This window comes from Molothrus aeneus, chromosome 5, assembly GCF_037042795.1.
Source record: "Molothrus aeneus isolate 106 chromosome 5, BPBGC_Maene_1.0, whole genome shotgun sequence".
Lineage (NCBI taxonomy): Eukaryota > Metazoa > Chordata > Aves > Passeriformes > Icteridae > Molothrus > Molothrus aeneus.
Window position 1 is genome coordinate 67,745,836 of NC_089650.1, and position 21,702 is coordinate 67,767,537.

The window sequence follows — 21,702 nt, forward strand, 5'->3', positions numbered from 1 at the left end:
GACCCACACACTAAAGCAGCTCAGAATGTGAAAAATATAAAAGCTAAAACCTGAGGCATCAAGTGAGCTCAGCTGTGGTAACTCCCCTGGCCAGGGCAGTGCTGGGACATTCACACAGAGCCCCTGAGGTGCTCACTCTGCTGCTGGGCCAGGATGGGACATAATGGAGCCAACTGGGCTGGTGCAAGGGGCAGCTGTGTCGACTTTGGAGGTGTCAAAAACTCATGATGCACCACATTCCATCATCTAGGTGTCCCTGATCCACAGCTTTCCATCATCCAGTGGGAAACTCCCCGCTGGGTATTCCAGCTGAGTATAAACCCAACAGAGGTTGTGTTCTGGGGATTTTGCTCATAATTTCTTTGGGATGCCCCTTGTCCTCTGATGGATCCAGTCTGTGACCATCACTTCAACTGACTGACATCAAAATTGCAATGACCAAGTTCTGTGGAACCTATGAGTGGTGCAATTTTTCTATTCTCATCCTTTCATTTTCTTTCCTACCCATTTTCTTATGTGATATTTTTAGGCTTTTGTATTTTCATATTGCTAGAGATAATAACAACCAAAATGGCTTTGTAGCTGCTTCCCCTTAAAACCAAATTGTTCTAAAATAAACCTATATACATATATATATATAATATATATTTACATATATAATGTATATATCTACTTATGTATATATATATATATATTTACATATATATTATATTATATTATACAAACACTGATCATTCAGTGTCACTTCACTCTAATCCACCCTGAGGGATCTATTGGCTCTGGAAAGTTTCCCTGCGCAAATTCTTGCTGGACACAACGCTTGGAAATCAATTTTCTACACCAAGGGCCAAAGTTATCAGTGCAGTGCTCCTTTAAAAAACCATGGGAGTTGGGAGAAGGGTTTTCCTGGGATTCTCACCTAAAGATGCTCCACTCAGGCTCGATCCTCAGGATGGTGGGATCCTCTACATATTCATAGTGCAGCTCCTGATGGATCTTGGCCTTGTCCACTCTCACAGACACCTTCACCTTCTCAAAGCCTTCATAGGAGGCTGTGGTGTTACAGACAATGTGCTTCGTGGATCTCCTGGGAGGTGGAGAAAGTAAATGTGAACCAGGTGCTACCAGCAGCAAGATGGTGCCAAAAAGAGCCCAACTATTTATTCTTATGTCCTGTGGCCCCAAATTTATTCTTATGTCCTGTGCACTGAAGAGGTGGAACTCAGTGTGACCCATTTATGTTTCTGTAGCAGTCTCTGGGGAAGTGGCATTGCCTTTTCACTGGTTTAAATAAAACCACAAGAGCACTCATCTCTCAGGACTCAGAGTAAAATCTGAACCCCAAGGGCAGTCCAAACCAGGCCTCTCTGCAGAAGTATTTCTCTGTGATTAAATATTTGATGGATGTTTCCTTCCTGCCTGCAGACATGTGCAGCAGCAGCTCGTAAAAGGGGTGTTTGCACCTCAGCTTTGTGGTCTGGGATCATAAAGTTTGCTTTGCATTAGGACTGTAAGTCTTGTTTTAAGTGCAGTTTGTAGCATGCCTGGGACCTCTAGAAGTGCTAATATAGTGGGAAGCATTTTATGATTAAAGAGGATTCTGCATAAACTTTTCCTTTTTGGCAGGGCTCAAAACCAGCTCCAGGTCCGCATTCCTTTCAAAATGAGTCAAAAATCCAGGCACCAAACATTCTCAGACTTCCCAGTCCTGTGATTTGTGATGCAGCCTCACCTTATACCCCTAAAATGGGGGTGTAAGCCACCTCCAATGACTGCACCCTCCAGGTGCCCTCTAAATTCCCCCAAAAGACAATGCTCAATCCCTCCTAAAATTCCCCAGCCTTCAGTGAGCATCTCCAAGCAGCTGTGGCTCCCACTTGGCATTTCAAATCACAGCCTGTGACTTCACCCTGCTGAATTTTGGATGCTGGATCGCTCCACAGTCATGACAGGCTGCTAAAGAGGATCCCCACAGCCAGGAGAGGGAAGGGCATTGCCCCAGGGCAGTGCTCCCAGGTCTCCTGTGAATGAGCTTTTCCTCTGCCAAGGACATATTTGGGAGAAATGTGCCAACTTCATCTTCAGCCCCCATCTCTACTGGCAGCAAAATGTGTTGCTCAGGGTAGTTTGGAGCTGCAGGAGCCCCTGGGAATGGGATTCAGACTCATTCTCACAGGGATCAGGGAACATCCAGCAGGTAACACTGACATTAAGCCTCTCTGAAGCGCCATTGAGCAGGAGCCAACACGGAGCTGAAATGTTGCAAATCATCCATTTCTTAGCACTACAGGACTGTTCTGGGATAAAAGGGAGGTGGTTTAGTACTTCGAACTGATGTTGTCAGATTTTCTTTGTCACCTCCACTAAAGCAGGGACATGAAAATGAATCTTTTAAACGACGCACTCCCATAGCAAGTAGCAGAGCGCAGGACCGTGGAGAATTGTACTGAAATCTGACAAGAGGCCACGGGAAAAAGCACATCAAATACCAGTCAAAACAATGAAATAAATCCTATTTTCTCTCCCCAAAACATGGCCAGCAAGGCTGTGCATGGTGCAGAATGCACAAGTCCTGTTGCAGCAAAGGAGGCGCTTGAGGAACAAGGTGTCAGGGCTGCAGGAGAAGTTTCCTGACTTTAAGTGGCATTTAATCTTTTGAACTCAGGCATGAGCAGCAGGGAGGGCTCATCTGTACCTGTAGAAGAGGCAGGGCTGTCTCCCAAAGGTCACAATGACATTGCTGCCAGCGTTGAGGTTGTTGCCTGTGATTGTCACTTGGGTGCCACCCGACACTGGTCCTCGCTTCGGCTTCAGGTCAGAGAGGGTCAGAGTCTGTGGAGGCAAAGGGAGGTGTTGGAGACACAGCACAGAGACCTTCCCTCTCCTGTGAGTGCTGGAGAGAGGGAGGCAACCCCAAGGATTAATCTGGGCTTCTGAAGTTGGCCACATCTGGCTGATAAAGGAGCCTGTGGTGACACCAGACCTGTCAGAGACACTCTGCTCGAGTGCCAGTTTTGGTGGGATGAGTTCAGACCCAACCCCAGTCTACTCTCACTCCTCCAAAATGAGATCTGCCCTTGTACCCACTCAGAAATATTCCTACAAGGACAGGTCCATGCCTGGAGCACCTTGGGTCACAACCTCTCATCTCCACTGCTTGTTTGGCACAGCCCAGGGCTCTTTCTGCTGTCACACACCACCAGCTCTGCAGGGTAACTCAGGCACTGAACTGGTTTGATTGGAGCTTAATGGGGAATTTCCACCTCCAAACTGTGGGACTCACAAGTGATGAAAATGGTTTGGTTTTGAGAAGATCGCTCAACTTTATTGATTCTCAGAATCACAGGAGAGTTTGGGTGGGAAGAGACCTTAAAGATCAGCCAGTCCCACCCCAGCCATGGGCAGGGACACCTCCCACTATCCCAGGGTGCTCCAACCCCTGTCCAGCCTGGCCTTGGACACTGCCAGGGATGAGGCACAGCTTCTTTGACCTCACCATCCTCACAGGGAACAACTCCTTCCCAATATTCCATTTAACCCTGCCCTTTGGCAGTGGGAAGCCATTCCCCCTTGGATGGAGGAGGGCTCAGCAGAACGTCTGAGTTTGCTCTTGCCTCTCCCACACAGGATGCCAGAATCACTGAGGTTGGGAAAGACCTCCAAGGTCATCCAGTCCAACCTGTGACCCATCCCCACCTTGACAACCAGAACAGATCTCATCCAGCTGTTCTTTGAATGCCTCTAGGGATGGGACTCCATCACCTCCTGGTGCAATTCCGACGTTCAACAACCCTTTCCATGAAGAAATTCCTCCTGATGTCCATCCTGGACCTGCCCTGGTGTAAAATGGCCATACACGATCCTAAATCTTTCTCTTATCTGACCTGGATGTTGAGGCAGCCTTGAGCTGTCCTTCACTGAGACATGGTGGTGGTGCTTCTCTGAAATGCAACAGCCACAGGAGCAGCACTGTCCTTTGAACACCTTTTCCCTTTTCCTGCTGATTTTCTGAGCCTCTTTTCCCAGCCTAACACAGCATTGTGTTAATACATCAAAAAAGGGGCACAATTCCTTTAGAGGCCCCAAATCTCAAAACTCTTTTTCTTACCTTGCCACCCTCCCTTCTTCCCCAAATCAAGATAAAATACTCGCGCTCTGAAGGCACAGATCACCCTGTTACCACAATGCAGAGAGGAGACATCAATATTCAGGGAGAAATTTGGTGTTACAGTTTATTCTTTCATTTGCATTTTAATAGAAAAACTTTCCATTCAGTCCCAAGTGAAAAGCTACTATATGCATTTAAATGAAGATTATTTCTTTCCCCTCTCTTTAAGAATGATGACACAAGTGCTTGAAGCTCTCAGCTCCTCTGAGCGAGCAGGTACATCATGCAGTCACCTTATTGAGCTTTGGAGACCATTAATCCATGTTTATAAAACCACCTGACACACCCCACAGCTCCCACTCTCACATACACAGAGCCACCTCTGTTCCCAGGCCCCTCTGGTTTAATCATTTTGAAAAACAGCGGCAAGATTTCCATTTTTCCATTTTGCTCCTGTTCTAAATGCAGCTCTTGGAGGAAGGGCAGAACATGAAAACCGGACTTACAGCTCTGTAGAAGGATCTGCTGTCAGAGCTGGGCACTTTCTTTGTTTAAACCTGGCTGATTTTCACCTGATGGCTTGGAATCTGGTTTTATACTTATAATCATGGAATTTTTGAGGTTTTTGAAAAGACCCCTATGATCTGCAAGTCCAGGCATTAACCCAGCACTGGCAAGGCCACAACTAAAGCACCTGTCTAAGCACCTTGAACACTTCCAAGGACAATGATTCACCACTTCCATGGGCAGCCTGTGCCAGTGCTTGGCAACCTTTTCATCAAGAAGTTATCCCAAAATCCCCCCTGAGGCTGCCCCGGCCCAGCCTGAGGTTGTTCCCTCTGCTCCTGTCCCTGTTCCCTGGAGCACAGCCCGACCCCCCCGGCTGTGCCTTCCTGGCAGGGACTTGTGCAGAGCCACAAGGGCCCCCTGAGCCTCCTTTGCTCCAGGCTCAGCCCCTGCCCAGCTCCCTCAGCCCCTCCTGGTTCTCCAGACCCTTCCCAGCTCCCTCAGCCCCTCCTGGTTCTCCAGACCCTTCCCAGCTCCCTCAGCCTCTCCTGGTTCTCCAGACCCTTCCCAGCTCCCTCAGCCCCTCCTGGTTCTCCAGACCCTTCCCCAGCTCTGTTCCCTTCCCTGAGGAGCTCAAAACTGGATCCAGGATTTGAGGTGGGGTCTCAGCAATGCCCAGCACAGTAGGGTGGGCACTGCCCTGGTCCTGCTGGCCACACTATTCCTGATACAATCCAGGTGCCCATCGGCTTCTTGGCCACCTGGACACACCTGGCCTCATGTTCAGCCACAGGTCCTTTTCCACTGGGCAGCATTCCAGCCATTCTCCAAGCCTGGAGCGTGGTTTTCTGGGAATATTCTCTACCATTCTCTTTTAATGGGATAAAAACTGCAGGAAGAGTATGGAAATGCAAAGGGTGCACTTCAGGACTGCTAATTTATATTTTGGATACCACCTCAAGCTCTGATGGCAGCTCCCTTACTGATGGCCACCCCCACCAGTACAAATTCCTGCTGACCTTGATGGCTGATGCTGGCAGAAAATGAGTTGGGAATGGCCAACTTGATGCCCAAAGCCTACACAGCAGCACTGCAGCAGCATCTGATTCAAAAATCATAGAGAACATCTGAGTTAAAGACTCAAAAGAACTTTGTCCCACCCCTGGGTGGGTTCCCTGCCCTCTCCTTGGGGTAGGTAAAGCAGCCATGGCATTTTGAGGATCCTCACAGGCCACAGCCACAGCAGGAAGGCTCCTTGGCAAAGCCCTGCTGTGCCTGGAGCCAATCTTACAAATGGGTTTGTGGCTCAGCTTTCAAAGCTGTGATCAACCTTTAATTATTCACAGTGGCCTTCCTGAATATTGCACAGCACATTCACAGCAAAACTCCAGATTATTCACCATTTCCTCACTGGTGGAAGGTGGTGGAAAATGTAAAGAGAGTCTTGTGGATCTGTGATAGGCTGGAGAGTGACAATGAGGGAAAGAGGACAGGAAATTTTCTGCATTTTCTAGGATTTTACCAACTTTCCTCAGCTCCCCAACCCTTTCTTTCCTCCAGCATCTCCTGCACACAGGTTTTCCACAGAGCAGCACCATCAGAGCTGGGTCTAAACTGCCCTCCATGGAGCTTGTCAGGACCTTGGTTCCCATTCCACTGCTCCTGGGAACACAGGAGGAGCAAGATGTGACTCAAACACAGCTTCTGCACCTGGGTTTCCTTTCTAGAGGTTCCACAGTAGCAGCAAGAGGGGAAAAGATGAAAGGGATGGATGGGAAATGCTCCCCAAAACAAGGATTTTAGGAGCAGAATTAGAAGAAATGTGGAGCAGCCCACAACACCTGCACTGAGACAAAATATTTTCATCTAAAGCCAGAATAAAGGTAAACTTTTCAGTTAATGTAATATTTTTTTCATTGAAAGACTGGGACAATAATCACAGCAAGAAAATGAATAACTAAAAAAATATATTTCATTTAGATCATCATAAATTTCATTTCAGCTTTGTTTCCCTCTTGGCTTATTGTACTTTCTAATGCAATTTGCAGGTTTTGATCACAGATGAGTTTAAAACAAACGAGCAGCTATTTGAATTTAAAAGTTCTGGTTAGAAAGGTGGAGAAGAACCATTCTGGCATCTCTAAACTAAGCCACCTCTTTCTTAAAACACTGAAATCAAATACTCTGTTGAGCCCAAACCATCATCTCTTCGAATTCTTGCAAGACAGGGTAAGGCTGAACCAATTGGCCAACTCCAACCAAGTTTTCCTTCAAACCTCTCAAAAACCAATTTTCCAGAAGATTTGCTGTGAGTCAAGAAGTGACATTTATCTCCCAGGTGCTGCCCCTTCCTTGCTTTTCAAACATCTTCTTTCCCTTGAAGCTGCCACGCACCGCTGCAGGATGCCAAGGCGTGTCGAGATTCCTGCAACAGCATCTCTGCCCTCCTGGCAGAAAAACCCGAGGAAGCCAAAAAAACACAGCTCCCGCTGTGAAAGCAGCAGACACGGCAGAGGGAATATGATGGGCAGGCTGGAGAGTACCTGTATTTTGGGTTTTTTTTTTTGTCTATCACAAAGGTATGGAGGTATTGAGAGGAGAAAAACCCCGGTGGCTTCGCGCTCGTGCCCTGGCAGCAGGGAAGGCGGCAAGCGGAGGGAAAAGCTGTCACAGATGGACACGGATGATCAAAAGCAGACAGTAATTCCAGGAGTAGCAAAGGTGACACGTTGAAGTGTAATGTCGTGGAAAGAGCCCTTCTGGCTGCCTGGTAGAGGCTTTCTCTCAAGGTGTTTTCTGTGCCCCCGCCACCGCAACACCCGAGTGTTGCGGCCCCCGCCACCGCAACACCCGACACTGGGAAATGCAGAGAACAGAGAAACCTCTGTAGCTCGAGGGGGGAATCCAAGACATTTGCATTCATTACAAGTTCCCTTTACCATAAAGAAATTCTCAGGCATGTGAATAATTTCAGAAGAGACCCATTCTCTTGCAAGAGCCGAAAGCTTTTGATGGGAACAAAGGGACCCTCTCATCTCAAACCTGCACAGATCTGAACAGATCAAGGCCAGACAATTCTTGCATGTCCCCAGCAAGGGGCCTTAGAGGAATAATCAGGTCTCTTGGACAAGAAACATCATCAGAAAGGAGGAATAAAGCACAGGTTGAGTGTACAACATGTGTTTGCACTTGAACTGAAGCTGAAGCTTGCAGGTGTCTCCTGTTTCATCATGGAGCATCCAAAACCAGCACTGAACCCCAGTCACATCCTACAGCTCACCAGCAGCCTGAGCTGGATCTGTCCTGATCCCAGTGCTCCTGGTGTGGATGGGATGAATAAACACCTGGGAGAATCCAGGAGGGAGGAGAAAGAAACCCAATCAAGACCGTCACACTCATGCTGCTGAAGCTCCTGGGGTTGTAATGAGTAGTGACAGCCCCCAAGTTTCTTCTGGACAACACTGGTGGCTCCAAGCAGAGGGGTGTTGGTAGCAAAAGCATTACACCCCCCCCAAAAAAAAGATACTAGGGAAATTTTTCCCTTTTTTAGCTCTTTTTTATTCTTTCCTGTACAGCACTTTTAACTATTAATGAGAATTTTCTGTATTAATTTGGACCGCGGCTGCATGGAACTGTAACTAGACTAATAATCTGGACTATTATTAGGTTGTTAAAACTTTAATTAGACCAGCTATTTTTGCTGGGAACAAGATGTTGAAAGGAAATGGAATGAACAATCTGGTGCACCGGAACGGCAGCGAAGAGCTCGGAGGCTCAACGTGGTGAAGGACAATGGACAGAGGGAGCAAAGAGGAGAAAGGCCAAGGAGTTCAGGGCCAAGGAGAACTTTTTCAGGAACTTACCATGAAGTAGTAGAGCTGAGAAGACCTGGCCATGAACTCGGGCTTGCACTCGGCCACGCAGATTTCCACGAATCCAGCATGCTGGCTGGGCTTGGCCTCCCCCATCTCACATACGATCCTGAGGGGAAAATACCAAGAGGAGCAGAGTTTGAGGAGCGGTTTTGGTAAGATGGAATTGCAGCTAAGAGTGCACACAGCTGGGGGATGGACTGAAGATTAATCCACCCTCTACTGTCCCATCCAGAATCCAAATTTTGGATGAAGTTATTCTTGAGAAAGTGGTGGCTTCTGTGTGGGACAAGTGCTGAGGTGGAGTTAACTCCACTTAAATACACAGAGAAATGTTGGGCTGAGGTCTGGCTCCATCCCTCTCAGCTCCAGCCTGGCATGGTGGAGGCAGCTCTAAGGTTTAATGATCATTCCTGCATTTAGCAAGAGGCTTTTCAGGATTGCTGCCTTCCAAACTGGAATTGAACACTTTGGAGTGACTGCTTGGTGAAAACCAGGATAACTTCAAGGCACTTGCCATGAGGATCACCTAAATATGCATTCCAAACACAGTAATAACTGGATTATTAAATAAATGGAATATCCCAAGCTGCATGTGAGGAATGGCCTCTTCCATCCCTCAGTTCCCAGGCTGGAATGGATTCCTTGGAAGGCCCTACAGGTAGGAATGTCATTAGATGTGCTGTGGCCTTTGCTGTGCCACACACCCCACTTACTGCTCTGCTGGGATGTACCCTTCCACCAGGGGCTTGCACTCCACGCCAGCCACTTTGACGTGGGAGGCGATATCCTGGAATTCCAGCCCCAGGTTCTCCCCACGGATGGTCACTCTGGTCCCTCCCTCACGAGGGCCTGTCACGGGGTTGATCTGGGGAAACAAGACAAGAGAAAGGAGAACGATCAAAGCAGGCACCAGAATCCTGTCCATGGCATTCACATTTTCTGGAAAAAATCCCTTCACCCAGGATTTTTCTCCTGGGAAGCTGAGAAGCCTCAGAGAAAAAGGAAAACAATTCTTATCTCATTTGCTTCTCCTGTGTTGTGCTCATATGTGGAATGTGTTTGGAGATTGTTTATCCAACAGGTGGCTGTTTCCTTGGTTTCTGTGAATTGTTTTCACTCATTAGCCAATCAGTGCCAGGCTGTGTCAGGACTCTGGAGAGAGTCAGGAGTTTTCATTTTTATCTTTTTAGCCTTCTGTAAGTATCCTTTCTGCATTCCTTAGTATGGTATAGTTTACCATTCTTTAATATAATATAGTATCATAAAATAATAAATTAGCCTTCAAAGAATATGGAGTCAGATTCATCATTCCTTCCCTTCATCTGGGGGCAACAAAAATACAAAACCTGTCAGGTGAAAGAACAGACAACTTTTGGGATCACTAGGGACGCTTACTATAAATGCTGAACAAACCTACTTCAGATACACAGAGTATGCAAAATTCTGCCCCAGACCTCATTCACTCTCTTTTAACTACTTGCAAAACATCCAGAGATGAGTTGAAGATTTTTTTGTGGGGATTTGTGGAGCTGCAGCTGAGCTTTGCACTTTGTAGATGTGAGCCATGGAAAGGCAGCAGAGGGACACGGTGGAGAGAAATGGGAGAAAGGACAAGACAAGGACATAAAGGGTTGAGCCAGTCACTTGAAATCCTAAATTCCCAGCCCAAAGCACATGGAGGTAATGGTCATGCATCAGAAATTCAGCTGAAAATGTCCACCTGGAAAAAAAACAGCCAAGCCACAGCAGGAACAGGGTATTGGGTTAGGTGTGGAGGAGGTGGATGGTGACTGAGACAGCAGCAGCTGCTCTGTGCCAACACCTCTTCCTGAAAGAGCTCCAGTTTCCCTCCTGGGGCCATTGGAAGGGCATGCAGGGAGCATGGACAGATTATTTGTGGAGCCTCTGGGTCTCAGCATGAGAGGAGCAACCATCCCAACCAGCCTGGGGGCTGCTGGAATGGTGTTTGCATCCCAGCCTGGCCCTGCACCAGACCCTCACAGGGTCCTGCTCCATCCCCCTTGTCCATAGCCAGGTGGGAATCAGCACTGGAACTGTCTCCTGAGCATTGGAACAACACCAGAATCACAGGGCTGGCCTTTAATTATCTCTATCCTGCCCTTGCAGCTCCTCATCCTGCCCACTTTGCCATGCCACTGCTCACTTGAGAGGGGTTCAAACACTTCCCTAGCAGGGTGTTCCCTGCTGCCTGCTCAGGATGCCATGGCTGCCATCTGCCAGGGCTGGCACAGCTCTCCCTGCAGTGACCAAATGGGAATTCCCTGTCTCAGGGCCATTCCCACCTGCCCCTGGCTCTGCCAGGTGGGAACCTGGGGCTGGCAGCCATGCCCTGCTGCTCCCAACCCCTTCCCAGTACCCAGCCTGGCACCAGGGTTGGTGCAATTCCCACCTAAAGGGTGAATTTTAGAAGGGCCAACCTTTCATAAAAGGAGGGAGAGCCAGGCACCTCTAGGGGATATTAAATTTTAGGATATTAACTTTAGGATATTAATTTTAGGTGTTGTGAACCAACTCCTCAGTGAGTGTGACTTATGTCTGACTCTAAAGAGAACCAGGAGGTATTTGTGGTGGTTTTCCAGGAAAGAAAAAAGAAAGGCAAAGGGGAAAGGGAAAGGGAGAGGGGAAAGGGAAAGGGAAAGGGAAAGGGAAAGGGAAAGGGAAAGGGAAAGGGAAAGGGAAAGGGAAAGGGAAAGGGAAAGGGAAAGGGAAAGGGAAAGGGAAAGGGAAAGGGGAAAGGGAGAGCGAGAGGGAGAGGGAAAGGGGAAAGGGGAAAGGGGAAAGGGGAAAGGGGAAAGGGAGAGGGAAAGGGGAAAGGGAAAGGGAGAGGGAAAGCTGTCTAAAGCACAAGATTTCAAAAAATTCTTGCTGTGACTCAAAAAGCATCAACAGGAAACTTCCTAGAGCAAAGCCAACACAGCACCACCGAATCCTTCCCTGGGCAATATTTAATTTGTGAAGGCCAGCTTCAAAACCCACTTATTTCCTTAAAAACCACTTATTTCCTGGAGTCAGGAGGGCCTGGGATTCTCCCAGGATCCCATGGAAGATTTTTTTAACCCTATTTCACAGCTCTGGGATAGATTCAACCAAGAGGAAGGTGTTTCCAGGTTGTTTTCACAGCAGGAGAGGAGGAGCCTGTTCTACCACAGGTGAAAAACGTGGCACGAGACCTGTCAGTTTTGGAGAGGAAAATCCAGGCAGGGAAACAAAAGCTGCAAGGAAGCCTCAGCTTCCTCTGGAAGACCCAGAGCTGCATCTCAATTTCCAGTCTCTGCTCACATCAACTGCTGCTTGTCACTCCTAAAGGAGGTTTTTGTGGCTCAGCGAGTCTCTAAGTCCCTTAATTTCCCTGAGTGGCTCTGTAAATGCCAGAGCTGATAGAGAAACAGGGAGATCTGCTGCTGCAGGGGGTGTGAGTGCCCCTACAAGTGTGAGTACACGTGTTCTTCCCTGCAGAGATCCAGCCCTGGCTCCTCTCCAGGCTCTGGATGCTCCCACCCCATAGCTCCAGTCCTACCATTAGCTGCAATATATATCCAGTCACTTGAGATTACTTCCATGCTAATGGCTCAGAAAAAGGCCTTCCAAGAGCTACTTAGGATTGCAGCAGGCAGCTGGAATATTTCATGAGTGAGTGTTGCAATGATCTGTTTGAGCTCAGAGAGTTGTTGGAGGAAATGCCAGCAGAATTTGAAGCACTCTGGAGCTGCAGGGTGGAGAATGAGGGGTTTGCTCTTCAAAATGAGGCTGGAGATGAAGGATTAGGGTTAAAGCATGGCAGGGAAATGTGGGTGAACATTCAGAACCCCTGCAAACCCAGGTCCTTGTGTTTTGGATTTCTGCTTTAGTTGATCATCCATCAGCTGCCCCATACCAAATTCTATCATTGTTTCAAAAGGTCTGAGAATCTGAAAATATTTTTAAAATGTTTCCCCTGGCTCCAAGTGATTTTCAAGAACTCAAAGCTGAATTTTCAGTTGAATTTAGATGTCCTTTCTGGCTGCCTGGGTTTGATTTCACAGCTTCAGGTGGTCCAGGTGGGGTCAGAATTACCAGTCTCAGATAAATCTTCACCTTGGAAACACCAGAATGAGCCATAAACATCAGAATAAACTGAACTCCAACAGTTCAACTGAGAGAGAGCTTTGAAAGCTGGTGAATGGGAGGGAGATGGATCAAAACACAGGGAAAGGGGTTATTTTCAGTAACATCTAGGAAAACAGATTTAACCCAGCCTTTGCTCTCCCCAAATGTTCAAGCACAGATATTGGTTTAGGGCTCTTCCATAACACACATACTTTTTGAATCTGAATCAAATATAACTTTAAAAAGCTTTTCTTGCTTTCTAGGAAAATAACACACCTAACTATCCCTATTAAAGCACCACTGTGGAGGTTGGATTTTCCTCTGTTGCATTTTCCCATGTTTTCCCTCTTTCATTTCCCTCCTGACTTTTCCCATTTGTAAATCAGGCCCTGGCCACGTTGAAAAGGTGCTCATGTTGAGTAAGGCCTGGTGACTGAGAGGTGCTCAAGGCAGGAGGCAGCTGGAAGGGATGGAGCCCTCTTTTTCAAGGCTCAGATCTCACCTGCTGCCAGTCCTGTGACCCTGAAAACATACCTGGCATTATGACAAAGGCATCCTAAGACAGCAGAAAAAAATCCCTTTAGATTTCAGGCCTGACTTGCCTCCCCTGCCTTATCTCCCTTATTCTGCTCTTTGTCTTTATGGTCTTCCTATTCTCTCATTTCCTTTTTGAACCTTTCCTCCAGCTTTTACTTTGGCCCAGTCAACATGATCAATAGGGAACTCTAACAAGCTAAAAATGGAGCCCCATCTCTCTCTCTTTACAAGGCCTTTTAAGGATAAACTGTCCAACTAAGAAATGACACCTGAATTATTTTCACTTTTAACCCAATAACCAACCACCCATGCCCTGAAATGAGGACTTTTTTATCCAATTACACAAAACCACCCAAACCCATGGAGAAGACGGTGAAGAAGAAAAAGAAGAAGAAGAAGAAGAAGAAGAAGAAGAAGAAGAAGAAGAAGAAGAAGAAGAAGAAGAAGAAGAAGAGGAAGAAGAAGAGGAAGAAGAAGAGGAGGAAGAAGAGGAGGAAGAGGAGGAAGAGGAGGAAGAAGAGGAAGAAGAGGAAGAAGAGGAAGAAGAGGAAGAAGAGGAAGAGGAAGAGGAAGAGGAAGAGGAAGAGGAAGAGGAAGAGGAAGAGGACCAGCCTCCACCCTAAAACTTCCATCTTACTTTATATTACTGTATTCTAAACTCCTTAAACTCTAAATTTTCCACCCTGTGATATCACACACTTCTATTCAAACTGCACACCCACAATCCCAGTTCCATCATTCCATTCTGGAAGCTTCTCCAGGCCTCAGGTCAGTGCAGTGTTCTCTTGGGGGTCAGTGCCTGGCAGCACAGAAAGTCTGAAATTCTCAGCAGCCAGGGTTTCAAAACCCAGGGTCACCCCTGTGTTGTAAAAAAAAATTTTGTAAAAATTTTGTTCCTGCCTTTGAAGCCACCATGGCCCCATATCCCCAGAGGCTTTTCCTGGCCCATGAGAACTCAGCCGTGACCTCCCCATCACCAACCCAAGCCCAAACCAGGAAAACAAACCAAGGAAAGGGAAATCCCCAGCTTCTCACAGATCCACGACTTACATCCGTGATCTTGGGGTTGGTGCACTTGCCCTTGGTGCTGGAGAGCTCCAGCCACTGGCTGTCCTGGGCTGGGCAGTGCTGCTTCAGCGTGCACTGGTTCTGTCCCTGGCACCAGCCACACTCGAAGTCAGGGTCGGCTTTCAGGCAGAGTCCGCAGCTGTCCCGCATGGCCCCGCACTTGTACAGGTGAACTGCAGGGACAGCAAACACACAGGGCCTGAGAGAGGCAGGCAGCTCAGGGGAGGGTGGGATGGCAGTGGGAGAAAGGGGGGAAAGTGTTCTGGGCTGCTCATGTCAGAGGTACAACAGCAACTCTCCAGGGAGGTGAGTAATGGGGGAAAAACATGGACATCCTCCTTGAAATAAAGTTCGTTCGTTAGCTCATTCTTCATCAAAGGTGGTTTTGGAAACTGAGAGCAGGAGGGATGAGGTATGGGAGAGGAAGAGGTATGGGAGAGGAAGAGCTATGGGAGAGGAAGAGGTATGGGAGCAGAAGGTAAGGTGAGGATCTACAAGCACGAGGTTGGAGGAAATGATGCCTGGGCAGTGATTTGGCCTCAGTCCCTTCCTTTCTCATGGACTGAATGTCATAAAGTGTCACCAACAACTTGCCTCAGACTCAGCACTTCATCTTAAAAGAATTTTGTAGACCTGGCCTGTCACCCTGGTTTTTTAAGATTTTCTCAGCCTTCTGATGTTGACATTCTTGTAACGAACTTTCTCACACACTTTCTGTAAATAACTCATTGTTTTACATTCCTGTATGGAGGAGGAGAAAGTTGATGGACTATTGGTTTGTGCAGTGTCATTGGAGAGGTGCCACTGTCACCTTCCAATCCACAGTCACTATAAACTATAAATGTTAGAGTCACAAAATAAACTTCCCTTTTTCTTCACCTTGAGAGCAGCGGTTTGAGCTTCTGTTCTTTCATGTCCTATAGCAACACTGGCCAACCCACAGATTAAACTTGGGTGTGAATCTCCCCAGGATTTTGTGTTAAGGTGATGCCCCTCAGGTTTCCCACTTGACAGAAATCCCAAAAGGTAACAGTGAATACACAGTGGTTCATTATTAGGCTGATTCCAGGGATTCACAACCAGCCTTTACCCTTCCTTCTGCTCCAGAAATTCAGTCTGCTTCCCACTTTGAAGCAGAGTTGATTCCACTCTAATACAGACAGCAGTGATTAATGCTTAGCTCCATTTTGAGCTGTTAAGTAGAAGCACTCTGAGCTTTTTCTAATAGAACCTAAAAATATTGAAGTCCTCCTACAAAATGAGATCATGTTATTTATCCTTATTTTACAGATGTAGAAACTGAGGCCTGGCTTACACAGGAGACTGATAGCAGAATTCTCCTCCTGGAAGATGAAGGTGACAGAGTCAAGGCTCTCAGACTTTTTTCTTTCCTTCATTTGTGGGCATATTGAGAGATTTTCCCTCTGAGCTTCTGTTTCACTGTGTCTGTGGGTTATTAAAGTGGTTTTTATCTTTATACAATCCCAAATCAAAGGCTTTGGAAATATTTATGCTGAAAGTCCCTGTCTCTCCATACCTTCCCCCTCAAAGTCAGCAAGTATTGGCCAATGTAAGAAAAAACTCAGAAACTCTTTACTTCTCCATGCTGGGTGCAAGAAGAGTACCCAAAAGTACCCCAAAAAGCTTGCAAAACATCTGTCAAACACAGTGTTTTCCAGACCTCATGGGATACACCTCTTTCCTTAGTTTTTTGTGAGATTTCAAATTTGCTGAGTTGTTCTGCTTGAGCTGCTACAATTAGGGATCTCTGTAGCTAATTTAGCAGGTTTGGGTCAGTTTGGAATTTGAACCTCCCAGCCCAGCCCATGGTGATGCTGGATGTGAAAGCAGTGGCATCTCGGTCACCTCTGTGTGGCACTGCTTCCATGTGGTATCTCTTTGGGAACATGCCTAAACTCTCTTCCTGACACAAACCATGATGATAATATCCAAATTACTCATCTGGGAGAGCCACCAGCCACTGCTGCTTCCCAGATTTTTTCCTAGTCATTATTTGCAACATTTTGGTTTGGAATAACCCAAAAAAGGCCTGTGCAGAAGATGATTCTTGAGTTCACCCCTAGTCTGTTTTATGTTAGTGGCACAAACAGTCCTAAAATATGATCATCATGATTATGAGATTTATTTCACTCCCACATGACTTAGGATAGCTCAATGCAGCCCAAGAAAAGGATTTACATCTTTGGTGTGGATCACCTTGTGTCAGGGGTGCTCATTTTATGGTAGCACAAAACTAAGCAGGATTGGGGCAAGCATTCAAATTCTGACCTCCAAGCCACACTGTTAAAGATTCTCCCAGCCCATGGCACTCTTTGGGCCATGGAAATCAGCACTGTCTTGGAAACACCTTGGCACAGCTTGGAGAGAAGGAGAAAACTTCAGAGCAGAGGCAGGGTGGCACCTTCAGCACAGGCTGTGCCTGAGTGCCAGAGCTGGGCAGGAATCTCCAGCCTGTTGTGTTTGCTGAGTGGATTTAACCCTCAAAAGTCACAGTTTTGGGGTTTTGTTGCCAGATCTCTGCCGTTCAGAGGGGGAGAAGGGAAGATAGGTTGTGCCATGGGGAGAAGAGCTGCTTTCTGTGCTGCTCTCCAGGTTGAACGTGGTGTTGGTGGGAACCTCACCCCTCAGCATGAGAGTGGGTGTGTGCCCTTGATTGCCAAGCAATGTGTGTTCTATTTGCCACCTGTCAGAGCTGGGGCAGTTCTCTCTGTTCATGGGGCAGTTTTTTCTTTATTTCTCCCACAGCCAATCCTCCCTCCAGGAGATCTCTGCTGTCCATGGCCACTGAGTGTCCCTGCAGGGCTGATCCAATTCCATCATCCCATGGGGAGATGCTCTGCCCAGGGGAGGAGCCAAGCATTCCTACCTGGATACAATCTGGAGATTCTGGGACATGAGCAGAGCCTTTCCACTGGATTTCCCAGAGGAACAGCTGCCTCTTCCACTGGATCTTCAGAGGAAAATTCCACCCTTGTGCAGGATCCCTGCTCCAACAGAACCACACCTGACACTCCAGGAGGGCTGAGCCACAATTCCAATGGGACTGCTACCAACACCTTGACCCACAGGGTGTCAGGTTGTGTTCTGACTCTGTCAGTCTTGTTTTGATTTACTGCATTGTTTATTTTATGTTTATTTTCCTCCCTAGTAAAGAACTGTTATTTCTGCTCCCATATTTTTGCCTGAGAGCTCCTTAATTTCAAATTTATAACAATTCAGAGGGAGGGGGTTTACATTTTCCATTTCTGGGGAGGCTCCTGCCTTCCTTAGCAGACACCTGGCTTTTCAAACCAAAACAGCGTGGAACTGTGTGACAGCACCATGGCAGAACCTGCTGGGGACAGCTTGAGTGGGAGAAGGTGTGGGAAGTGTCCACGACAAGGTAAAGAGAGGGAGGGAGACATTCTTGAGAGGTGATGATGTGAGAAGAAGAGAATCTGCAGGTGTGAGCTGCAAATGCAGGGCAGCCAAGGGGAGGGGTTGCCTGGGGGGAAGGTTCCAGGGTGGAAAGACAAGAAGGAAGAAGAAGATGTAGGCAGACCATCCATCTCCAGAAACACCCAGCCTGCCTCAGAGCTGTGGCTGGATGTGCAACCCCCTCTGTGAGGGGCACACCAAACCTGTGCCATTGGTGGTGGTTAAACACAGGTGGTTTTCAGATCCTTTTTATCATCATCATCATCATCATTTTGTTTTGCTCAGAATTCTCCCACTGGAGAGCTGCAGCCTTCCTGCTCCCTTTCTACCTTCTCCTTCTCATTACTAAATTGCCTCTGAGCAGAGAGCCCGTTCTCCTGGCATGTTAACTTGAAGAGCATCAGTTCAGGAGAAATAAAAGAGGGGGAGAAAAAACCTGGAGAGGGAGGGGCGTGAAAAGCAGGCACGAGGATGCGGGGAGAAGCGGGAGGCAGGGACGATGAAGGGAGAGGGAGAGCAACACAAGTGGGAGGGAGAGTCGCATTTCTCAGGTGGAATGAGAGAACTGGAGGGCTGGGGGGAGGCACACAAAGCACTCAGGAATTGGTAATTTGCAGAGTGCAGAGAACAAGTGTGCAGCAGCCAGCACGGGGAGACGGTGGCGGCTTTGTTAAGTGTAGGGAGCGAGGGCCCGTTGCTAAGGTTACTGCTTCCAAGGACAAGTTGAAATAACTCTTTACCTTTGTTCTGTGCTGGGTTGTCAATGTTGAAATTCCCGTTCCACACGACTGTCAGCTCCACTGGCAGGCTGTTAATCTCCATCCCTTCGTACGAGTACTAGAAGTGGGAGAGGAAAAACAAAACAAACCAAAAAAAAAAAAAAAAAAAAAAAAAACCCCAAAGCCAGACTTAGAGAGTTAGAGAGTGCCTGGAGGTGGGGAGGGGATGGGATGAGGCAAGAGGTGGTGCTGAGCATGGAGAACAAGAGAAATGGAACTGTCACTCACCTCCCTAATCAGCAGCACCTGCCAGAATGCAATGGGAAGCTCCCAAAGCTGTGGAGCTCCAACCATGCCCCTCATAAAAATCCATTTATCCATTAGGTGAACATTCATAGAATCCCAGAATGGGGATGGAAAGGACCTTAAATATCATCCAGTTCCACCCCTGCCATTGGCAGGGAGACCTTCCACTATCCCAGGTTGCTCCAAGCCCTGTCCAACCTGGCCTTGGGCACTGCCAGGGATCCAGGGGCAGCCACAGCTGCTCTGGACAACCAGAGCCTCACAGCCAGGAATTCCTTCCTAATATCTGATCTGAACCTTTCTTTAACTTAGAGCCACTCCCTCTTGGCCTATCAGCCAGAAAAATATTCCATGATCTAAGTGGGTTTGCATGTGATGGGCCTTAACTTTGAAATCCATTTTTTGGGTGTAGAGCACAGCTTTGAAAAGTATTTTTCCAAGTTGGGAGCAACTTTAAGGTGTAAATTCCATATTCTGGGTCTTCCATCCAGCTGTGCCTCTGCTGGGTATCCCACAGGTGCTGAGAGGGTAGGTGAGGTTATTTACACTAGGGATGTCTTGAAGAACTCTTGGAAGCTGAGTAAAGTCTCAAGATCAGGGAAACCCCCTGAAAAAGGGGCAAATGGAGCCACTGTTTAATTATAGACCTGTCAGCCTAACTTGGCTTTCCAGAAAGAAAGTACATCAAATTATTAAACAATCAATTTATAAGCACCTGCGAGATGATAAGGTGATAAAAATCAGCCAGCACAGATTTGTCAAGAACAAATTGTGTCAACCCAATCTAATTTCCTTTTTGACAGGCTTAATGACTTTGTGGATAAAGGGGAGGCAGCAGATGTGATTTATCCTGATTTCAGGAGAGTGTTTGCTACTATCCTACAGCAGATCCCCATAAACAAACCAGGGAAATATGACCTAAGAAAGGCCACCATAAGGTTTATGCAAAAACCATTAAACAAAAAAAAAATCAGATAATTCCATGTCAAGCTGGGAGGATGTTTCAAAAGCAATATTGTCCTGAGTCTGGCATTACTCAGTACTTTCACTACTGACTTGGATGATTTCATGACTGTTCTGGAGGGGCTGTAAGAACCTCCAACAGCAGGGTTAAGAATTCAAAACAAACTTGACAAATTGTAGAACTGGGCCAAAATCAACCAAATGAAATTCAATACTGGCAAATGGGGACTATTTTTTTCAGTAGGAGGAGTTGATGCAAACTGCTCTGAAATTGGAGTGGCTGGGCAGTGCTGCAGGAGAGGGTCTGGGGACTGCTGGAGATCATGAACAGACTGTAAATCAACAATGCCATATTGCTGCCAAAACCCAAACAATTCTCCTTTGGGGATGGAGCAGATAGAGCTCATTACATGTGTAAACCCCAGGAGGCAATCACTTTTCCCTACTTGGATCCAGAAAAGCTTCAGCTGGAACAAGGAGTATCCAGTTTCCAGCAAATATGTCTTAAAAAGCTGCAAAAAACTTCTGAGAGAGTTGGACAGAATTAAACACTTGTCAGGGGCAGTCAAAGCACACAGAGGTGACCCCAAGGAAGGAAATGGAAGCTGCTCTCTGGAGGCCCTCTCCACGTGGTGCTGAGAGCTTTTTTCCACCTAAATTTTGATTTATCTCAAGCCAGTTCACCCAGGGTTCACCCCACTGCCCAGCTCCATCAGCAGCTCCCACCCAACACCTCACCAAAAGGCCAAAGCCTGATGGTGGGAGAGGAGATGGTTGATGAAAGGACAGAAGGGAGCAAGAAAGAAGGGGAGACACATTTTGTGCCTGCTACTATTGCTGAGCACAGTGCACAATAGGATTTACCCTCTCCAGTAGCATCAGATACTCCTGCAGTTTGTGCAAATCCATACCCATGCCTGACCACTTGCAGCATCCTGCCCTTTCGTAATTTGCCTTGAGCACACTCAGGATGATAAATCCAGACTGGTTTCATGGTATATCCCTCCTTGTACCTCAAACATTTCCAATAGTGGGGAAACTTCTGCAGAATTTTAAGAGCAGGGATCTCACACTGCACTGGGATCCACAGCAGGACAAAGTCCCACTTTGAAAGGAAAATATTCTCCCCACTACAAGGTTAGATATAACTCAGCAAGCTGGTTTGGCTGGGCCAAAAAAGTCACTAAGGAGTTCCCCATCCCTTAAACTCCTGTTGTGATTATCCACAGAGATGCCAAAGCTCTGAGCTTTGCAGGTAGATTTTCCTGGATCCATTAATTGCTGTATAATTGGGGAGTAAATGGTAACTGGTGATTTCTGTCCATTACAGCAGAGTGGGAGCTGCTTGCACAGTAATTCCTCTTTGCACAGACTAAACACAATTAGCCATTAATCTGCAAAACGCTGTGATTATGATCCACTTGTAGGGAATTGATGGGTATTTGTGGTTTCCATGGAGGTAAAGAGCAGGCCAGGTGAGCCAGGTCCTTTGCAGTAGACAGTCTCATTCAGGATTTGCATTTTTTGGACAATTTTGGGTGGCACTGCCAGCAAGATCCAAGATGATGCAGAGCTGTCTGGACCCACACCACTGGATGCAAGGATGGGGGACAGGAATGGGAAGTGCCTGAAGAGTGGTGAATAATCAAACTTCTGCCACTCAGGAACACCTGCTTTGCACAGCACTTTGAAAACGCTGATTGGGAATGGAAAATGGGATATATTCAGAATAACTGGTCATCCTGAAGTCAGAAAATGAGTCTTAGAAAGGGCCTCACCAGAGCCTCGTGTGTGTTTTGGGATTGAGCTGGAAGCAGAGCGTAGGCAGGGTGCCAAGGGACAGGCAGCTGGAATCTCTGGAGCCTTTCTTCCCATGGAAGATCCCAGCAGCAGGAGCTCAGCTGGGATTTTAGATCTTGTCTGTCTGCAGCACCAGGGGCAAACACATATTAGACTTTTTAACCCAGCAGGCTCAATCCATCCCCCTAGAAAGGGGTGTGAAGGGATAAATCCCATGGAAGAGCTCTGAGGATGAAGCCAGCTGGGATGAGGATGCTCACACTGGCAATTTGCA

General features: G+C 47.2%; 1 protein-coding gene across 1 annotated transcript in view; it reads right to left on the reverse strand.

The window, feature by feature from the left end:
* The window catches only part of PLXNA4 (plexin A4), a 508,367-nt gene that overhangs the window by 71,289 nt on the left and 415,376 nt on the right, over window positions 1–21,702 (reverse strand). Inside the window, exons 11-16 of the mRNA XM_066551057.1 lie at window positions 18,381–18,477; window positions 14,185–14,375; window positions 9,204–9,355; window positions 8,479–8,596; window positions 2,696–2,832; window positions 920–1,087 (exon numbers count right to left, since the gene is read on the reverse strand). Of these exons, the coding sequence (XP_066407154.1) occupies window positions 920–1,087; window positions 2,696–2,832; window positions 8,479–8,596; window positions 9,204–9,355; window positions 14,185–14,375; window positions 18,381–18,477 (863 nt within the window). The remainder of the gene's footprint in view (window positions 1–919; window positions 1,088–2,695; window positions 2,833–8,478; window positions 8,597–9,203; window positions 9,356–14,184; window positions 14,376–18,380; window positions 18,478–21,702) is intronic.